The sequence below is a fragment of the Gracilinanus agilis genome, chromosome 5, assembly GCF_016433145.1.
Source record: "Gracilinanus agilis isolate LMUSP501 chromosome 5, AgileGrace, whole genome shotgun sequence".
NCBI lineage: Eukaryota > Metazoa > Chordata > Mammalia > Didelphimorphia > Didelphidae > Gracilinanus > Gracilinanus agilis.
In genome coordinates, this window is record NC_058134.1 from 254739139 (window position 1) to 254760776 (window position 21638).

Consider the following 21638-nt stretch of genomic DNA (forward strand, 5'->3'; position numbering starts at 1 on the left):
TTAGCTATTATTGGCAATACAATGATCTGGAACTATTTCGAAGGACTGATGACAAAGAATGCTAACTACCTCCAGAGAGAACTGTTGGAATAGGAATGCAGACAAAAACATACAGTTTTTCACTTGTTTATTTGGGTATATATTTTGATGTTTTGGTTTTATATGATCATTACAAAAATGAAAAATATGGAAATATGGTTTATGTGATCATACATATATAACCTGGACTGAATTGCTCACCAGCTCTGGGAATGGGGAGGGAAGGCGAGAGGGAGACAATTTAAATCATACAACTTAGGAAAACTTACATGGAAATTTGTTATTACATGTAATTGTTAAGAAAAAATTTTTAAACATAATTTTTAAAAAGAAAGAAAATGGAAGGAAATAAGGAGATTGCAGGAATAAGTGTTAACCTAAGGTTAGTCAACTTTTTCCTTGAAATTAGAGGATGAGGAGATAGTAGAATGCATAGAGAATAGGAAAAAGGCATGGATGCTACAATAGTATATCACCTTCCAATGTGCATTATGCTCACCCACAGCTCCACTGTCTGGGGTTTGGGAGATGATCTCCTACCTTTCCTCACATTGTTATTCTACTTCACTTGTCTGTGTTCTCTACCTAGGACAGACACTTAATCCCCTCATCTAAGTAAAAGGCCAGCTGATTTGTTCAGAAAGACAATGAGAGACTTATGAGGAAAACTAATCTCTATATCAGAGAAAGCCAAAGAGAGAGAGGAATGAAGAGAAAGAGCTAACATTCTCCTATATAAGTAATTCTGCAGTGCTTTTGAATTCTGACTTGTTAACAAATGTCAGTTCTATTCATCTTAAGCTGGAAACATTTTTGTTGGATTTATTTCAGCATAAAAAAAACTGATTAATGTAAGCAAATTATAAATCATTCTTTTCCTTCTCCTACCCATTTTAGGGGTTGATATTGAGGCAGCCCGTAAGGAAGAGGAACGAATAATGCTCCGGGATGCAAGACAGTGGCTCAATAGTGGCCGCATCAATGATATTAGGCATGCAAAATCTGGTGGTACTGCACTTCATGTAGCAGCTGCTAAAGGCTATACAGAAGTTTTAAAGTAAGTAATGTTTCTGTAGGAGTGGGGCATTTTTTCTATGCTAATAATGCTTACATCTTGTTACTCTTAAGAGTCTCAGATATTGTTCTTCCCTGTCCCCCCATCCCCAGTGTTGTTCTAATGAAATTCTTCAAGAGTTATTTAATTTATTTTTTTTTCCAAGTTGGAGAACAAATCTGTTTTGATGTGATTTTCCCCCAATACACACACACACACACACACACACACACACACACACACGCACGCACGCACGCACACGCGCACTTAAAATACATACACGTGTATATATCAGTATGAATATATACATATACATGCATGCATGCATATATGCCTTTTATTTCTTAGTTTCCAATAAAGTTTTTCTAGTGTTTTTGTTTGTTTGGTTTTTTTGGCCGTTTTTAATTCAGATGAAAGTCACTTAAATAAGAACAAAAACCTTTCAGGATAAGAAATTTCAACTGAATTTCATGATAAAGTTCACACACTGACCCTTTAACTGTTGTTCCTATTTATTGATTAATCTTTATAATACTTATGTGCTGTAGACATTAAATATTTTTCTCATTTTACAAATAAGAACCTTTGAAGCTCAGTTTTTACCTAAGACCCATCAGGAAGCCTATAGTGGTTTCTTGATTAAGAAATCCTTGAAAATGAAACTTCCTCTTATGAAGTCAGCCACATTTAAAATACTAAATCATGTGAAGCAGAGCTGCTGTCCACAGCTGCATGACAGAAATAACTTGGCACACAGGTTCTACTTGACCATGCTCAATTAAAGATAGAGCTGGATATATTCCTATGTCCAGTTTTTCTATTGCTTTCTTTTTTTGAAAATCAGATCTTGGGGGCAACGGGGTGGCTCAGTGAATTAAGAGCCAGGCCCACAGACAGGAGGTCCTGGGTTCAAATTTAGCCTCAGACACTTGCTAGTGGTGTGACCCTGGACAAGTCACTTACCTTCTATTGCCTAACTCTTACCACTCTTCTGCCTTAGAACAGTATTGATTCTAAGACAGACGGTAAGGGTAGAAAGAAAGAAAGGAAGGAAGGAAGTCAAATCTCCCTCACTTAACATACCCATTGCCCTTCCTTCTATATATAGTTCATTCCTAGGGCTTTTTCACCTTCTTGTTTTTCTAGATGACTGCAATAACCTCCTACTTGTAATTTTTCTTCCAAGGCTCTTCTTCCTTATTTCATCTTGCCTTCATTCAATTGTCTTGTCCTCCTTGTTGTTTTAGTTGATACTTGGTGGTTTTTCATACTTTAACTTTCCTTCTTGTATGTACTTCTCCTTGTATGTGGTTTCTACCTCTAAGTTACAGAGTTTCCCAAAAGAAATGTCTTGAAATTTGACTTACTGGGATTGTTTTCATCAGTTGATATTTGATTATAGTAAGTGATGGGAAGAATTATTCAATAATCTAGTAGTTTTTTGTCAAGCACCTACTATTTGAAGTGCTCTATTAGGCCATAAATTGAGTTCTTGAAATGTAAATGAAGGGTTATACATTAGATATCACTGCCACCTCCTGTAGGTAAAAAGAAGGACTTCTCAAGCTCACAGCATGGAAAGTGAGGTAAAGGTTTATCAGTTTTCTTCATTATTATTATTATTATTAAATTGTTTAGTGTTTGTGTGTTGGACTGTGCTGGCTGCAATTTATAGGCCTGTTCTCTGCCTTCTAGGAGCTTAACATTCTAAATGCAGGTGAGAGTGATGCCTATGTACAGTTAAAAAGGGCATGCTAACAATTTTTGCAACTCTGCATTTTATTAAAATTGTCACTGCTATCTTAGTAGTATTGGTTAGAATCTCTTGCTTTCTACTACTGCCCTAAAAAGAAATCAAGGCCCTTTCGTAGTTTTTAAAACTTTATGGAGAAATAGTCATTGCCTTCTCAAAATGTCGTATTAAATTATATAAGATATAATTTAAAGGCAACTATGTAGTATAATAATATAACCCTTTTTCCTATAAGACTACCCTAAATCTTTTTTTTTCAAAGTGTATACCTAAACAGTATTCATTATGTAAAATAAAATTTACTCAGCCATTTTTTAGTTGTCTCTGACTATTCATAAATCTATTTGGGGTTTTCTTGGCAAAGCTAGTGAATTGGCTTGCCATTTCATTCTCCTACTCATTTTACAGATGAGGCAACTAAACCAAACAGGGTTAAGTGACTTACCCAGAGTCATCCAGTTAACAAATGTCTGAGGCTATTTTTGAATGAAAAAAGATGAGTCTTCCTGGCTCTAGGCTCAGTACTCTATCCACTGCACCACCTAGCTGCCCTGTAATAAATAATTTTTGTACGTTCAAGGAAAGTTACTACCTTAAATCAGATTTGTGGACAGGTTGGTTGGTTCAGTAGTAGTTGGCTCAGACTAGGGCAACTAGACTCAGCCTACAAAAATTCTCATATACAAATCATAATAATAATAATAATAAATATTTTTCACATGAAACTTACATATCAGACCTATCACACAATGGAAATGAAATGATACCTGTCCCAGTATAGTATTTCATTTTGTTAATTTAGGATCTGTTGTTCCAGGTTGTCCCAATTTTAATCATAGGAGAAAATATTGGAATATAAAAAGCAAAGTCATTAACCCTATCATGTCATCCAATTTTTACTTGATGTGCATGAGATCAGACTGAGCAGTAGTTTTACAAGCTCCCCAAGTTAACTTATTGCCTGGCTAATTCATTATATAATCTCTTTAGACTCTTACTACAAGCAGGCTATGATGTAAATATTAAAGACTATGATGGCTGGACGCCTCTTCATGCTGCAGCTCACTGGGGTAAAGAAGAAGCCTGTCGCATTTTAGTGGACAATCTTTGTGATATGGAGATGACCAACAAAGTGGTAAGCTACTAAAATATGTGTACATATAGTATAAGAAGTGTAATTGTAGGCTCTTAAGTGACAGACAAAAATCTGTTGGCAGTTTAATTCATTTTTAAGTTGTACTTCCAAAACCAATAATCAGATATTTTGTCCTTTTTTGGTAGGGAGAGTAATTTCCCTGATTTTGCATTTGTTTTGATGAGTACCTTTTAGAATATGTTTCTGACCTTTTTTTGAAGAAGGAACATTATTTTAAGATCAGTGTTCATGATAGTTTCTGGTAAGCCCATTAATAAAATAATCCTGTGGCTTAAAAATGACTAAGAAATTTTTTTTTAAATAAATATTTATTTTTTGAACAAAGCGATTAATAAGTGATTTTTTCATTCCTTTTTAATAATTTTATTTGTTATTTAGGATTGATGAAATAGATATCAAAATAAAATTTACATTGCTGCTATGTTTATTGTTATTTAGGGCACCAACATTTTTACATATAATAAACAAATATATAATGCATACATCTTTTAGCACTAGTGCTTTCTAATGGGAGTTATTACTAGTTGCTAGTTACTACTAGCAACCTAAAAGAGTAGAGTGGAAATGGAAAGCACATTGGACTGAGTCCTATTCTAGTACTAAGTGTAACTACTTACCAGCTGTAGAATCTTAGAAAGATCATTTAGTATTCTTAAGCCTCATTTTGCTTTAGAAATATTTACCCAGTCCAACTTTCAAGTGGGTTTGAGACTCAGATGGGAAAATATGTGTACAAGTGCCATAAAATATTAGAAAAGATATAGTTGTTATATTCTAGACTTAAGATACATGACTCTACTATCTTAAGTTAGATTTGTAGATGGATTGGTTGAGAGATTGGAGAAGACGCAGCAGCAACTTCTTCCTCTGTATTCATGCTGCTGTTGATGAGATTCCCTGTGTGTGTGTATTCATGTGTAGTTATGTCTCTCTAGTTTTGAGTCTCTCACTCATGAATTAATTTCCCTCCAATAATGATGGTGGTTTTCACTGGCTTGTGGAAATTACACAGAGATATCAAATATTTTTTTAAGCCTTTACCTTCTGTCTTAGAATCAATACTAAGTATCATTTCCAAGGCAGAAGAGTGGCAGGGGCTAGGCAGTCGGGGTTAAGTAACTTGCCCTGGGTCACATAGCTAGGAAGTATCTGAGGACAGATTTGAATTTACATCCTACCAACTCCAGACCTGGAGTACTTAACTGTGTTCCTTTCTTACAGTGCATGCACACAGGCTGGTGACAGAAGTTATCCACTATTATATTGAGCTATGTACTTTGAATATATAATTTGCTCATTAATGAATTGAACTGGAATGTTTTTGATTTCCTAACTTTCAAAATAGAAATTGCCCTTTCTGCTGCAGTGATATAAAGTAGGAATGACTCAGCAGACACCCCTTACCATATTTCTTGCCTTTCCCTATCCCAGGTAGTGCCATGTCCAAAGCTGTTTGCCCACCAATAGATAGTTAGGATCCTTTGTGGTTCTAGAAGAGTGCTTTGGGGATGTCCCAAACAATTGCCTTGAGTAATAGAAGACATGGAATATCACAGGGAGTTGTGGGGGTCTTTTAGAAAAGTTACAGAAGGGGGCAGCTGGGTAGCTCAGTGGATTGAGAGTCAGGCCTAGAGACGGGAGTTCCTAGGTTCAAATGTGGCCTCAGACACTTCCCAGCCGTGTGACCCTGGGCAGGTCACTTGACCCCCATTGTCTACCCTTACCACTCTTCTGCCTAGGAGCCAATATACAGAGGTTAAGGCTTTAAAAAAAATTAAAAAAGAAAAGTTACAGAAAAGCCAAATTGAACATCACGCTACTTTATAATGATAGTTTGTTTAACAACTGCTTATTAAGTACATTTATACGCACAATATGATGTTTGAGTTTGAAGATTGAGAGATTAAAAACTCATAGAACCTACCTTCAAGGAGTTGATACTCCTTACCCCCTCTAATTTCTGCCCTTCCGCCTCCTCCCCAAATCAGTATGACTAGTTCAAAAATCTATGCAGATCACCTCAGAAAACTACTAATTTATTAATGAATTAATACCGTAATCTCATGCATCTTTGGGAATAGTAATAACTCACTTCTTGTTTTAAAGTTTACAAAGGCGTTCAGAACCCTTTTTAATAGGTAGCCTTAATTGTGTCACCATTTTATAGATAAGAAAACTGAGGTTCTAAGAAGTTAGAACCATTGTAACAGATTATTCATATTAATTTGTCTTTGTTTATGTCAGCATTATGCCCTTCTTTGTCCCCAAATTCTGTTTTTTATTTCATCACTTCAGTTTTTAAAATTTCATTGAGTTTTTCTATGATCTTTAAAGATAACTTTCTATTTTAAATATATTGTAACAATAATATTGTTATTACAACAATTATATATTAATTATAATATCATAACAATAAGGGGGGAGCTGGGTGGCTCAGTGGATTGAGAACCAGGCCCAGACATGGGTCCTGGGTTCAAATCTAGCCTCAGACACTTCCTAGCCATGTGATCCTGGACAAGTCACTTAACCCCCATTGCCTAGCTCATACTGCTCTTCTGACTTAAAACTAATGCACAGTATTGATTCTAAGATGAAAGGTAAGAGTTAAAAAAAACAACAACAACAATAATACCTTATGTTTCCATAGCACTCTATAGTTGTCAAAACAGAAATCAATTTCTGTTGTGTCAAGATAGTTCATCTTTTGATATTGCATATGCAATTTCCCCCTTTACATATTCTAGTTGTATAGTAAAGATTTTTGCCACAATTTAAAAATTAGATGGACTCTGAGAAGTAAGTAACTCTCTTTTGGGAAACATGACTTTTACATTTTAAAAGACTATACATTGTAACACTTAAAAATAATTTTTCCTGACCTATATGTAAATAGGAAAAATACACTCTATTAACAAATATTTGGAAACTGTTTGCCTGTCTTAGATTACTTAAAGATTCATTTCTCTCATTTTAATGTCTTAGGATATATAATTTTAAAACTATAGTGTTAGTTATTTTGATATTTTAATAAATTAGCAGAATTGTTTTGTTGTAATTGATCTGGAATATTTATTATTTAATTCTGCTTTAAATTTTGTTTTTTGCTTATAATCAGATTATACAGCAAAAGAAAGATATTCTTCCTTTCATTAGAGGTGTTAAATTTAGAGATCTGAGTTCTACATCTGACTCTTACTACCTGCTAACCCTGTAATCTTGGGCAATCCCCTAATTGAGCCAGAAGTGAATAAGCATATTGCTTACTTTTGTTGGAACAAGATGAAGTGATCATGTATTTGAAAACACTTTGAAAAGGTGTACAGTAAACATACAAATGTGAGGCTATGAAGACTAAATGAATAAAATAGACTATGCAAAGCGACCTATCCAGTACTTCTAGTCATGTAATTAGACAGAATTTGTTTTAAGCAGTCATACTTTTAGCATGATACTTCAGCATAGTAGTTGATCATATAATTCTCATCTTCATATATATGGATACGTGTGTGTGTGTGTGTGTGTGTGTATGTGTGTGTGTGTGTGTGTGTGTGTGTGTGTGTGTGTGTGTGTGTGTGTGTGTATTTTTGTATCTATCCTCTTGGCTTCTTTTCCCAATAGTCTTAAATGTTGATGAATCATTCCAGAGGGTGTTTCCTTTAATACAGTGTTCTGTCAGTAGAGCAGAGTAACCATAAAAGGTGGTTAAGAAACAAGTGTGTAATTTGGCAACTGTTAGGTTTGTAAGTGTCCTATAGACTATTAGAGTTACATATAGGCTAATAGGTTAAGTTGATGGGTTTGATTTTTCCATGTTCACAGCCTACATTTATTTTACTCTAGTTTTTATTCTCTATCAGCTGCTGTTTGCAAAGTAGACTCATTTGTCGAGGGAGAAAGTGAAAAGAAAGGTTAGTAAGGTGACCATGTTTCTTATCCTTAAAAAGGAAAAGCCTATATTAAATAAACAAATCCTTCCTATTTAATTGCTATTAAAGTTATCGAGATTTTTTTTTGTTTTATTTTTGAATGAGTGATGACAGGTGCTTCAAACTCTATTATTAGTGATGATGTAGAAACTCCACTGAATCCTAAGGATCAGGAGGTTTAGTTATAGTTTGATCTTGAAAAAGCCAAGAAAATTAGACTAATTGATCTCTACAGCTCTGAAAACTATGGAATACTCTGATTCTAATTCTGTTCCATGTTTTTATATGAATAATCGCTTTCTTTTCCAAGCTTATTACAAGGCCAATTGTAAAAAAAAATCAGTGACCCTGAACAAAGTTTTTCGATCAAAGTTGCTTTCAAAAGTATTTATAAGCACTGAATCTTTGAAGACAATATGGAAGGACCAAGAAATCAAAGGAGAACATGGTATTTAGATTATCAAGGATAAGTATATAGGTCCAAATTGACATTTTTAGTTTGTTCAAGAATATTCTGTTTCTGTGGCAACCACCTGTTGACTTTTCAGTCCTTGAAACTAAAAATGAAACAATCCCTTACCTTTACTTCAGCAAGCAGTTTCTCTACATTGGACCAAGATTGAAAAAGTAAATGCTGGTTAGTCAGGAAGGTTCTCTAGTACAATAAAATTCAGGGTAATTTTTATAGATATTTTTGGAAACTTGCAAAAGATACTTTTTGGTGTGTATAGGTAAGTTTCCTTTAATGCAAATTCATATTTTGCTCTTTTTTTGGTATTTATGTTTTGAAATAAATACAGATAGAATGTTGCTTTCATGAAGTATGAGCAGAAAATTTAATTTGCAATTTGAAATGTATTTATGCTAACTCTGACTTAGACCAAATTAGGAAGCAAATGACTTTTCCTCCAGAAGGTACTAATATCCTATTCTTGAAGCAAAATTAAAGACCAGGAACCTTTTCTTTGAAAAGATGAATTACTATTGAAGCAAACATTTTCAAATTTGCAATAATTTAATTTTTGGATTTTCCATTTAGTAACATCCTGACTACAATTTATATGTTCTATATATCTCAGAAACTTATACTGTTTTATCATAAAATATTGTTTTCCATGTGAAAAAGAACTGATTTTGAGACTTAATTATGTCTTTGCCAGTTACATAGTACATATTCTTTTCCAGTATAACCATTTTCTTAAAAAACTTGTCATTCTGGAAACTTGTATTAGGTGAGGCTGCAAAAAGGCTGAATGTGTTACTGTGTGGTCAGTAAACAGAAACAGTGACAAACAGGTGTTCCTCTGAATAGTTTTAAAAACCTAATGAATCTTGGCTGCTTGATACTCTATTTAGAAAGGTGAAGAATGAGGCAGTCAACTGCTCTGTAACTGTCATGAATTGCATTTTTTTGGTATTTCATTTTTAAGGCAATTGTGGCTTTGGCACATGACTATAGGTGTGCCATACCAATACAAAAAAAAAAAAAAGGCAAAAATAGAATCTGTCTACATGCCAAATTGACATAGCAGGTGTTGAGTGGGAATAAGAGGGAGGTGTAGAAGCTTGGTTTCTCCCATATATAGAACTGTAGTTGGGCAAAAAGCCCATGGGGATACACAATTCTTTGCTATTTACTCAAGCACATGGGGGTGGTTTTGGGGTATAATTGTGAAGCAAGTGAATGTTATAATATGTTGACTTAAAAAAAAACTTTTTAAAATTTCCCCATATAGGGTCAGACTGCCTTTGATGTAGCAGATGAAGATATTTTAGGATATTTAGAAGAACTGCAAAAGAAACAAAATCTGGTATGTTTAAGTTATATAAAACACATAGATAATTGCTTGGTTTTTAGCTTGAAATTGATTTGACTTCAACAGTTTTCCTTTCCATTGGTGTTGTTGTGTATCTCCTTTAATCTCTTTCTAGTGGTCAAATTAATTTTGGCCCCCAATCAAGGAAAGATTATCAGGGAATTTTTTTTTCCTTGGCAAATTCATCATTTTGAACCTGTTACTTAATGTAATGTGGTTGGAAGTAATAAGAACTCTTTAGTACCTTTGGCTGATTATATAATATTCTTTGACCAGAATACCCATCAATTACTTTTTCATGCTCATCTAGGTGGGAAGCTATGGAACTGAAAGTAAGAATAGCTAAGTAGCTCAATTAAGCTCTATAGAGCTTGAAAACTATCTTCTTTGTCATTGTTTTCCTTTCCCTCACATTTCAGGTAAAATAGAACCCTTTTAAAGAAAATGATTGAAGTCAATAATCCATGTGTGTAATATGCCTAATTCCACATGCTTTGTATCATTTTAATAGTATTTCTTTTTGCACATAATTTTATGAAAGCTCCATAGTGAAAAGCGAGAAAAGAAGTCTCCACTAATTGAGTCTACAGCCAATATGGAGAACAACCAGACACAAAAAGCATTTAAAAAGTAAGTAAAGTATTTAAATGAATCTCATTATTGTTAGGGGAAAAATGTTTAAAGTTACTTGTTTTTCCGGAACTGAGTTAATGTAAATTTGAGCTTCATATTGAGCATGATTTTGTAATTAGGCACATGTTTTTCACCTGCAGTAAAGAAACATTAATTATTGAGCCAGAGAAAAATGCAACTAGTATTGAATCTCTGGAGCATGAAAAAGCAGATGAGGAAGAAGAAGGCAAGAAAGATGAATCTAGCTGTTCTAGTGAAGAAGATGAGGAAGATGACTCAGAATCAGAAGCCGAAACAGGTAAATTTTTTAAGAATCAGAGGACTTTTAGATTCTATTGAACACTTGAATGAGATCTCATTAGTATAGGAAGAGCAATACTTATTCTTAGACTTAATTCAGCAGTCATTTCCTGAAAACCAAATGTATTTTGTTATACTGTTCCTACACGCCCTGTATTATATTGCCCTAATTGGCAACAATTGACAATAATAATGTAATTTAGTCAAACTGCAATGTAATGCCTGTAATTTTCATACCTGGCAGTTTTATCCAGTATTTTGAAGCAGAGCATTAAAAATTTGGGATCTTCTTCTGTGTGCTAGACCTGCCTATTAGGCCACAATTAATACTTTTCTAAACTAATTCAGAAAGTTTGTTAAATTTTGTATAATTCTAAAGTTCTGCCATCATACTTCAATGGATTTGTGATCTCTTCATGTGGTACTTACACAATCATGGCAGCAGGTTCCCATCCATCTTGTCTATATTTTATCAAAAATGTTCCATATAGAGATCTACCCAGTGTTGGGGATCTAGTCCTTCATTGTGTTAGCATCAGTCTAGCACACAGGCTGACTGGGCAGCCATCTGCAATGCCCATCATACATTGAAAGTGAAAAAATTATGCTTTAAACTACAGAGTTCATTTTTTTCTGAAGATGGCATTTTTTATCATGAGTCCTTTGGTATTGTATTGATCAGAGTAGCTAAGTCTTTCACAGTTGATCATCCTCACGATATTGCTATTACTGTTATTGGTTACTGATAACTTCACTTGCATCAGTTCATATAGGTTTTTCTGAGTTTCTGAAACCAACCTACCTTGTCATTTCATTTTTTTAAAAAAAAACATTTATTAATATTCATTTTTGACCTGTTTACATGCTTCATACCCCTACTTTCCCCTTCATCCCCCCGCTCTCCCCCCACCCATGGCCGATGCACATTTCCACTGGTTGTAACATGTGTCCTTGTTCAGGGCCTATTTCCATATTGTTGGTAGTTGCATTGGTGTGGTAGTTTCGAGTCTACATCCCCAATCATGTCCGCCTCAGCCCATGCATTCAAGCAATTGTTTATCTTCTACGTTTCCTCTCCTGCAGATCTTCCTCTGAATGTGGGTAGCGTTCTTTACCATAAATCCCTCATAGCTGTCTTGTGTCATTGCATTGTTGCTGGTACAGAAGTCCATTACATTCGGTTTTACCACAGTATATCAGTCTCTGTGTATAGAGTTCTTCTGGCTCTGCTCCTTTCACTCTGCATCTGTTCCTGGAGGTCTTTCCAGTTGACCTGGAACTCCTCCAGTTTATTATTCCTTTTAGCACAATAGTATTCCTTCACCAGCATATACCACAGTTTGTTCAGCCATTCCCCAATTGAAGGACATCCCCTCCCTTTCCAGTTCTTTGCCACTACAAAAAGCGCAGCTATAAATATTTTTGTACAAGTCTGTTTATGATCTCTTTGGGGGACAAACCCAACAATGGTATGGCTGGATCAAAGGGCAGGCATTCTTTTATAGCCCTTTGAGCATAGTTCCAAATTGCCAGCCAGAATGGCTGGATCAGTTCACAGCTCCACCAGCAATGCATTAATGTCCCAATTTTGCCACATCCCCTCCAGCATTCATTACTCTCCCCTTCTTTCATTTTAGCCAATCTGCTAGGTGTGAGGTGATACCTCAGAGTTGTTTTGATTTGCATTTCTCTAATTATTAGAGATTTAGAACACTTTCTCATGTGCTTATTGTTACTTTTGATTTCTTTACCTGAGAATTGCCTGTTCATGTCTCTTGCCCATTTATCAATTGGGGAATGGCTTGATTTTTTTATACAATTGATTTAATTCCTTATATATTTGAGTAATTAGACCCCTGTCAGAGTTTTTTGTTATAAAGATTTTTTCCCAATTTGTTGTTTCCCTTCTGATTTTGACTACATTATTTTTGTTTGTACAAAAGCTTTTTAGCTTAATATAATCAAAACCATTTAATTTACATTTTGTAATTTTCTCTAACTCTTGCTTGGTTTTAAAATCTTTCCTTTCCCAGAGATCTGACAGGTATACTATTTTGTGTTCACTTAACTTATTTATAGTTTCCCTCTTTATATTCAGGTCATTCACCCATTCTGAATTTATCTTGGTGTAGTGTGTGAGATGTTGATCTAAACCTAATCTCTCCCATATTGTTTTCCAAATTTCCCAGCAGTTTTGTCAAATAGTGGATTCATGTCCCAAAAGTTGGGCTCCTTGGGTTTATCATACACTGTCTTGCTGATGTCATTAACCCCAAGTCTATTCCACTGATCCTCCCTTCTGTCTCTTAGCCAGTACCATATTGTTTTGATAACTGCTGCTTTATAGTATAGTTTAATATCAGGTACTGCTAGGCCCCCTTCCTTCACATTTTTTTTATTATTTCCCTTGATATTCTTTATCTTTTGTTATTCCAAATGAAATTTGTTATAGTTTTTCCTAATTCAATAAAGAAGTTTTTTGGTAATTTGATAGGTATGGCGCTAAATAGGTAAATTAATTTGGGTAGAAAGTTCATTTTTATTATGTTAACTCGTCCTACCCATTAACAATTAATGCTTTCCAATTGTTGAGATCCAAGTTTATTTGTTTAGAAAGTGTTTTGTAGTTGTTTTCGTATAATTGTTGTGTTTGTTTTGGTAGATAGATTCCCAAGTATTTTATATTGTCTAGGGTGATTTTAAATGGTGTTTCTCTTTCTACCTCTTGCTGCTCTAAAGTGTTGGAAATATATAGAAATGCTGATGATTTATGTGCATTTATTTTGTATCCTGCCACTTTGCTAAAGTTGTTGATTATTTCTACTAGCTTCTTAGTTGATTCTCTAGGATTTTTTAAGTAGATCATCATATCATCTGCAAAGAGTGATAGCTTAGTCTCCTCATTGCCTATTTTGATACCTTCAATTTCTTTTTCTTCTCTAATTGCTATTGCTAGTGTTTCTAGTACTATGTTGAATAATAGAGGTGATAATGGGCATCCTTGTTTCACTCCTGATCTTATTGGGAAGGCTTCTAATTTACCCCCATTGCATATAATGCTTGTTGATGGTTTTAGGTATATACTGTTTATTATTTTTAAGGAAGGGTCCTTCTATTCCTATACTTTCCAATGTTTTCAATAGGAATGGATGCTGTATTTTGTCAAAGGCTTTTTCAGCATCTATTGAGATAATCATGTGATTTTTGTTTGTTAGACTGTTGATATGGTCAATTATGTGGATGGTTTTCCTAATGTTGAACCAACCTTGCATTCCTGGTATAAATCCCACCTGATCATGGTGGATGATCTTCTTAATTACTTGCTGGAGTCTCTTTGCTAGTATTCTATTTAAGATTTTTGCATCTATGTTCATTAGGGAGATTGGTCTATAGTTTTCTTTCTCTGTTTTTGGTCTACCTGGCTTTGGGATCAGTACCATATTTGTGACATGAAAGGAATTTGGTAGGACTCCTTCTTTGCTTATCATATCAAATAATTTGTATAGTATTGGGATTAGTTGCTCTTTGAATGTCTGATAGAATTCACTTGTGAATCCATCAGGTCCTGGTGATTTTTTGTTAGGGAGTTCTTTGATGGCTTGTTCAATTTCTATTTCTGATATGGGATTATTTAGGTATTCTATTTCTTCTGCTGTTAATCTAGGCAATTTATATTTTTGTAAATATTTGTCCATATCTCCTAAATTGTTATATTTGTTGCCATATAATTGGGCGAAATAGTTCTTAATGATTGCCTTAATTTCCCTTCATTAGAGGTGAGGTCTCCCTTTTCATCTTTGATACTGTCAATTTGGTTTTCTTCTTTCCTTTTTTTTTATATGGTAGGATTTTGGTTTCTGATCCACTCTTCTATTTGCTTCCGTTTTATGAGTAAGTTCATCCCATTCACATTCAGAGTTACAATTGTTAGTTGTGCATTCACTGACATTTTTGTATCCTCCCCTAGACCCACCACTTCTTCTTACTCTATTTTCTTTTAAACCAGTGGTTTGCTTTGAGCCATTATCCCTTATCCCCTCCCTTGATTGACTTCCCTTTCTGCCCCCTCCCCTGTTATTCCCCTCTTTTTGTTTTTTAAAGACCTAATGAATTCCCTCCCCCTTCTTCTCCCCTCCCCTTTTTGACCTCCCCACACCCCTGCTCCCTTTGGTTTATCCCTTCTGACTTTCTCAGTAGGGTTAGATAGAGTTTTTTATCTGAATGGATAATAAAGCTACTCTTCCCTCTCCGGGTCGATTACACTGAGAGTAAGGTTTGATTATTACCTCTTAATGCTCTCTTCCTCTCCTTCTTATGATAGTATTTATCCCCTCCCCTTCCCATGCCTTCTTTGTGTGTAATAGAATATCCTATTTTTCTTATTAACTCAGATTTTTCTGGGCGTCCCCTACTATTCCCCCCCCCCTCTTTCCTACCCCCCATGTCATCTTAGACCATTTAGTGTCCTGTCCTCTCACTATGAATTATTCTTCTGGTTGCTATAATAGTGACTATTATAATAGTGAATAGAGTTCACTACAGAGAATTATACATAGCATTTCTCCAGCTAGTAATACTGATAATTAGATCTTATTTAAGCCCTTAAAGAGTCAAGTTTAAAAGATTATGAGTTTTCTTTCTTTTCCCTCTGTTTCTTATTTACCTTTTCATGTTTCTCTTGATTTTTGTGGTTGGATATCAAACTTTCCATTTAGTCCTGGTCTCTTGTGTGCAAAAACTTGGAAATCTTCAATTTTGTTGAATGCCCATACTTTCCCCTGGAAGTATATAGTCAGTTTCGATGGGTAGTTGATTCATGGCTGAAGGCCCAGCTCTCTTGCCTTTCTGAATATTGTATTCCAAGCCTTGCGGCCTTTTAGCGTGGAGGCTGCCAGATCCTGTGTGATCCTTATTGGTGCTCCTTGATATTTGAATTGTCTCTTTCTGGCTTCTTGTAAGATTTTTTCTTTTACTTGAAAGCTCTTGAATTTTGCTATTATATTCCTTGGTGTTGACTTTTCTGTGTCCAGTGTAGAGGGTGATCTATGGATCCTTTCAATGTCTATATTACCCTCTTGTTGTAGAATTTCAGGATGATTTTGCTGAATAATTTCTTTAAGTATGGAGTCCAAGTTTCTATTAATTTCTGGTTTTTCTGGAAGACCAATGATTCTCAAATTGTCTTTTCTAGACTGGTTTTCTTGGTCTGTCACTTTCTCATTGAGATATTTCATGTTTCCTTCTATTTTATCAGTCTTTTGACTTGGTTTTATTTGTTCTTGTTGTCTTGAGAGATCATTGGCTTCTACTTGTTCGATTCTAGCCTTTAAGGACTGGTTTTCGGCTATAATCTTTTGGTTTTCAGCTATAATCTTTTGGTTTTCGTTTTCAATCTGGTCATTTCTGGTCTTCAGTTGACTTGCCTCACTTTCCAATTGCGAAATTCTGCCTTTTAAACTGTTATTTTCTTGCCACATTTCTTCCATCTTCCTCCACATCTCATTTTTGAACTCTTCAATAGCTTGTGACCAGCTTTCATTTTTGGGGGGAGGTTTGGTTATTTGTTTGTCCTCCTCTGTCGTCTGGATTTTCTCTGTGTAAAAGTTGTTGAGTGTTCCAGAGTTTCTCTTGGTAATCTTTTTCTTCTGGGCTTCCCTATGGCTTGCCATTATTAGCCCCACCCCTTTTTAGCTTTGTCTTCACACTCAGGGTCTGCCTGTGCTTTCTAAGCTCCCGAGGGCTCCGGTCTTCTTGTCCTCGGGGTCAGGCCTCCTGGTAGTCCCCCATCTGCCCCTCTGCCCGAGGCTCCTTCAGCAGTCTCGGGGGCTGCTTCCACAGCCTCGCTCCCGTCTGCACCGGGTCCTCACTAGATGTCCAAGCCTGCACTGGAAATCTATATTCTCCCCTAGGGCACTACCTTCACCCGGGCATACGCTCGGGGAAAGTCCCTGCTTTATAGATCTTTATTTGCGACCGGGGCAGAGCCTTCACCTGTGCAAGAAGCTGTGGAGAGTCCCTGAGTTAGAGTTCTTTATTCTGCCTGGGGCAGAGCCTTCTGCGTATAGGCTCGGGAAAATCCGTGCGTCCCCCCAGCCACCTGGGGGCCCACGTCTGGCAGCTCACAGGTACAAGCTCTGGGGCTGCTAATGATTTACTGGTTGCCCCAATCCTGTTTTCACTCTTGTGTGTTGGCCTTGGAGCTGTGCGAGGTGTGTGTGTGTGGGGGGGGGGGGTGGAGGGGCTTCTTCCTCTCACGTTTTAGTGAGAGCTGTTTCACCCCTTTATAGCGTGGAAATGCCCTGATTCTGCATACATTCAGTGCTGCGCCCTGTTGTGGGGTTCCCTCGTTTGTCTGGACTCGTTTTTATGTCCCCTTGAAGAGTCCTGTTTGCTTTGGTTAGGAGAGATCGAGCAGCTGTTCCTTACTCTGCCACCATCTTAACCAAAAGTCTCCCTTGTCATTTCTTAAAGCAAAACAGTATTCCATCACCATCATATACCACAAATTGTTCAGCCATTCCCTAATTGATGGACATCCCTCAGTTTCCAATTTTTTTGCTACTATAAAAAGAGATGCTATAAATATTTTTGTACAGGTAGGTCCTTTTCTTTGAGCTTTTTAGGATATTGACCTAGGAATGATATTTTGGCATCAAAGGGTATATACATTTTCATGGTCCCTTGGGCAGTTCCAAATTGTTCTTCAAAACGACTGGACCATTTCAAAACCTCTAACAATGTATTGGTGTCCCAATTTTTACACATTTCCTCTAGCATTTGTCATTTTCCTTTTCTGACGTGTTAGCCAATCTAATAATTATGTGGTAAGTAAGTATATCAAAAGTGATTTGAACCATTTGCCTTTTCTGCCTTGGAACCAAAACTTAGTAGCAATTCTAAAACAGAAAATGGGGGGTAGGGGTGAGGGGAGGGCATTAAATGATTTAGAGCAGTGATGGGCAAACTTTTTAAAGAGGGGGCCAAAGGAAAGGAAATGCTCATCTGTCAGTCTGTTTCTAAGGCAACTCTTTTGAAGTTTTATTGTATTGTATCCTACTCAATGTATTCATCAGATTAAGAATAATGTCGCCTGGCCGGATAGAGCATTTTGGGGGCCGCATCTGGCCTACAGGCTGTAGTTTGCCTATCACTGATTTAGAGCATTTTTTCATGTGACTTGTTAGCTTTAATTTCTTTGGAAAACTGCCTGCTTGTATTCATTTATCAATTGGGGAATGACACTTATTTTTTTGAAATTTGGCTCACTTTTGAGAAATGAAATCTTCATCAGAGACCATTAGATAATTTTTTAATTCAAATTAACGCCTATTTCTGAACCCCTCTCATTTTACATCTACCATAAATATTTCATGTGCACACACACACACGAATTCACTTTCATCCCTCTAAACTCTTCATTATAACCTTCTAGCTTAAGTAAAAACTTAGAACAAATCTTTACTTTATTGAGCTTGCTGTGAATGAATATTTTAAGTTCCTCTTGGCTCTGAAAACAAGACATTACATTTATTAAGTCATATTCTACTTTTCTCCCATCTGTGAAAAATGCTCATTAATGTTACTTCCTTACTCCTTCCCAGTGTCATTCCTACTTAAGTTTACTTAGCCATGCATATATCTAGTCTAAATCCAAATTCCCACAGTCTTGGTAACCTTTCTTTAGATCTTGTATATCACTGTTTTAGTTTTTTCTTGCCCAGCCTGGCCTCTGAAACTAGCATTTAGAAAGCAGCCCTAGTGGAAATGTGATCTGGGACTTCCTCTGTAGCTACTATAAGCTTTGCTTTCTCAACAACCTTAGCTACTCAGAACCTCCAAAAAGAAAGTTATTTCCCCTCAGAGCCCTTTGTACTGGCTGAATTGTTCAACATTAGAGATAGATATGAAGAAGTAAAAATGGCATTAGGGAAAGTGTAACACCATCTGTTTTGGCACTGTACCTAAGAAATATGGGATCTTTTCTGTCTGTCTTAAAGCTAAAATTTTTTATTTGTGTGGTCTCTGTGACAGCAAGTAATACCTTACTTTTCTACTTATATCTGTACCCATACTCAGCTCAATGCTTTGCATACAGTGAGTGCTTAATTAATGCTTTTTTTTTTTTTTTTTTTTTTTTTTTCATTTACTCATTTTATTCTGGGTTTGTTTTCTGGCTTTCTTACTTTCAGTTCCAACAGTGCTGCATTCTTATGAGCTTACTTATAGTGAGTCCCCCCTGAGCACCTTCCTTGCAGATGCCTAGTGTACTTTCGGTATCAATTTCAGAGGTACAGACCTTTAGTTCTCTTCCATGTTCTTTCTCCTTCACATCCTAAAGATAGCATGTTTTAGAATAAAACATGCTGAACATGAAACAGTGAGAGAATAGCCTTTGGCTCCTTCCTTTTCTTGCCTTCATCTCATTCTTAGTCATTTTGACATTTAAACCTCCCTTGTGCAAGCTTTTTAATTTATCTGGGCTCAGTGCCCACAACGCCATCTTCAAAAGAACCTTTGAAGAACTTTATCATTTTTAGGGAACCCTTCCATTTTTACTCTACACCAGACATACTCCATGACTGGGAGCATATTCCCATTTGATAGTCATTTGATAATCATAATAGCTTTTTAGAAGTTTCTCAAGTTGTTAATTTTATTCTTGTTTCATGTCTTTTTTAATATGAATATTTTGACAAGAAATACACACATACATACTTGGGCTTTCTTGGCTTTTTCTTTTAAATTTTTCTTTTGCTTTTGTCATTTGGAAAGATAAAAACAATTGGGCATTTCTTTGTAAAGGCTATTTAATATATGAAACTTTGACCTTTTTTTTGGCTTTAATAGTAGCTAAAGTAAGATTTAAAAACTACATTATGAGGTCGCTAGGTGATACAATGGATAAGGAACCAGGCCTAGAGTTGGGAGGATCTGGGTTCAAATATAACTTCAGATACTTCCTAATTGTGTGTCCTTGTGCAAGTCATTTAACCTACTTGCTGAACACTTGCTCATCTTTCTTAAGGATTGTTACTAAAACAAAACGTAAAGGTTTAAAAAAGTAAAATAAAACATCAAGAACAGCTTACCCTGCACAGTGAGAAAGAAAGAAACCACTACCTTCTTGACGAAAAAAAGAAAATGACAAAAGATAAAATTTCCCTTTTTTAAAAAGGAGAAATTATTTTATTTATTCCCAGATATCTCTGCCCTCCCTCCAACATACACACACACACACACACACACACGCGCGCGCGCACCATAGAAGGTATCTCCTGACAAAAAGATAAATGCATATAGATTTTCTTCCGTATTTCTATTTTTCAACTGTGGGCATTCATAGGTTATTATTCAAATAATAATTGTGTAGCTTTATATAATGGTTGTACTCATTTCAGTCTTTATTACTTCATGTAGGCCTTTTTAAGTTTTAAAAAAACTAACCTGCTTATCATTTCTTATGGTACAGTAGTATTCCATCACAATCATATATCCCAATTTGTGCTGCCATTCACCAATTGATGAATATCGCTTAACTCCCAGTTCTTTGCCACCACAAAGAGAGCTGATTTATAAATATCTGGCAATAGATAAGCTCTTTTCCTTTTTCCCTAATCTCCTTGGGAAGTAGACCCAGGTGTGGTATTGCTAGTTTGTGGCTGGTAAGGGTATGTGGCTAAAACATCCCTTTTCTTTTGGATGGCCTGTGGAAGGCTTTTTAAAAATCCTGTGTTCTAATTTTTAATTAGAAATAATAAGTTAACTATTTAATAAAGAAAAATTCTAATTATTTTGTGCTTTTTTTAAAATCCACTTTGATTCTTTAAATTGATTGTTTTAATTAGATTCTTAAAAGTCCATATTAAGTTAGAAGAACCATGTAGACCAGTGATTCCCCAAGTGGGCGCTACCACCCCCTGGTGGGTGCTACAGTTACAGTGATCCAGGGGGGCAGTGATGGCCACAGGTGCATTTATCTTATTAATTGCTAAAAAAAATTAATTTCCAGGGGGCTAAGTAATATTTTTTTCTGGAAAGGGGGCAGTAGGCCAAAAAAGTTTGGGAACATTGTAGACTTTTAAAGAGAAAGTACTAGTATACAATTCATTGGAAGTGCTCATGAGTCGTTTCTGATTTTGACAGTTATTCCACATCTTTGTTACATGGCCACAGTTTATACTTTTTGTATCTTGAAAACATGGGAACTAGGTAAAAGAGTCAATGAGTCATAACAAAATTATCATCACTAGAAAGATAATACAAAAAAAAGTGCATATTTTCATGCTATGCACTCAGTAACATCTATTTTTTTGAAGGAGGTAACACATTAACCTCCTTCCTTTGAAAACCAGTCAGAGCATATTAGGGTAAAATAATTGGGTATTTTTCAAGAATGTACAACTCCTTCATGGCATTAAAGATTCTACTTTTTCTCTTTGCACACCTCAATATGCCAAGCAAACATTTTTTTGGTCCCAGGTTACTTGCAACTTTCTTAGACATTATTTTTCAGATTCTGGTGAAAAACATTTATTTCTGTTGTAACCAGGACTTTGCAGTCTTCTTCCACTTGTAATTGTGTGTAATCAGTGCTGTTTTTTAATTTGTTTCTTTTTTTATTTTTATTTTTTCCTAAAAACTTTCTGTATTAGAATCACTACAAGGCAGAGGAGCAGGAAGGACTAGGCAATTGCAGTTAAGTGAATTGTCCAGGGTCACACAGCTAGGAAGTGTCTGAGGCTAGTTTTGAACCCTGGGCCTCCATTTCCACTGACTCTATCCACTGAGCCACTTAGCTGCCTCTAATCAGTGCTGTTTCTCATATCTAAAGGGTTTGCTATGCACACATTCACATATGTGCATACATATATATGTATAGAGTTTTTATGGACTCATTTCATAGTCCCAATACTTTATTACTAATGATAAATAGTCTTCATCATAATGTCTTTAAATGCTT

The 21638-nt window shown here is 35.6% G+C and overlaps 1 protein-coding gene across 13 annotated transcripts in view; it reads left to right on the plus strand.

The window, feature by feature from the left end:
- PPP1R12A (protein phosphatase 1 regulatory subunit 12A) overlaps window positions 1–21638 on the plus strand; it is a 199045-nt gene that overhangs the window by 121367 nt on the left and 56040 nt on the right. For all 13 annotated transcript variants that reach the window (XM_044679905.1, XM_044679897.1, XM_044679895.1 and 10 more), the window contains exons 4-8: window positions 937–1096; window positions 3837–3981; window positions 9665–9739; window positions 10287–10375; window positions 10519–10676. In XM_044679905.1, the coding sequence (XP_044535840.1) occupies window positions 937–1096; window positions 3837–3981; window positions 9665–9739; window positions 10287–10375; window positions 10519–10676 (627 nt within the window). The remainder of the gene's footprint in view (window positions 1–936; window positions 1097–3836; window positions 3982–9664; window positions 9740–10286; window positions 10376–10518; window positions 10677–21638) is intronic.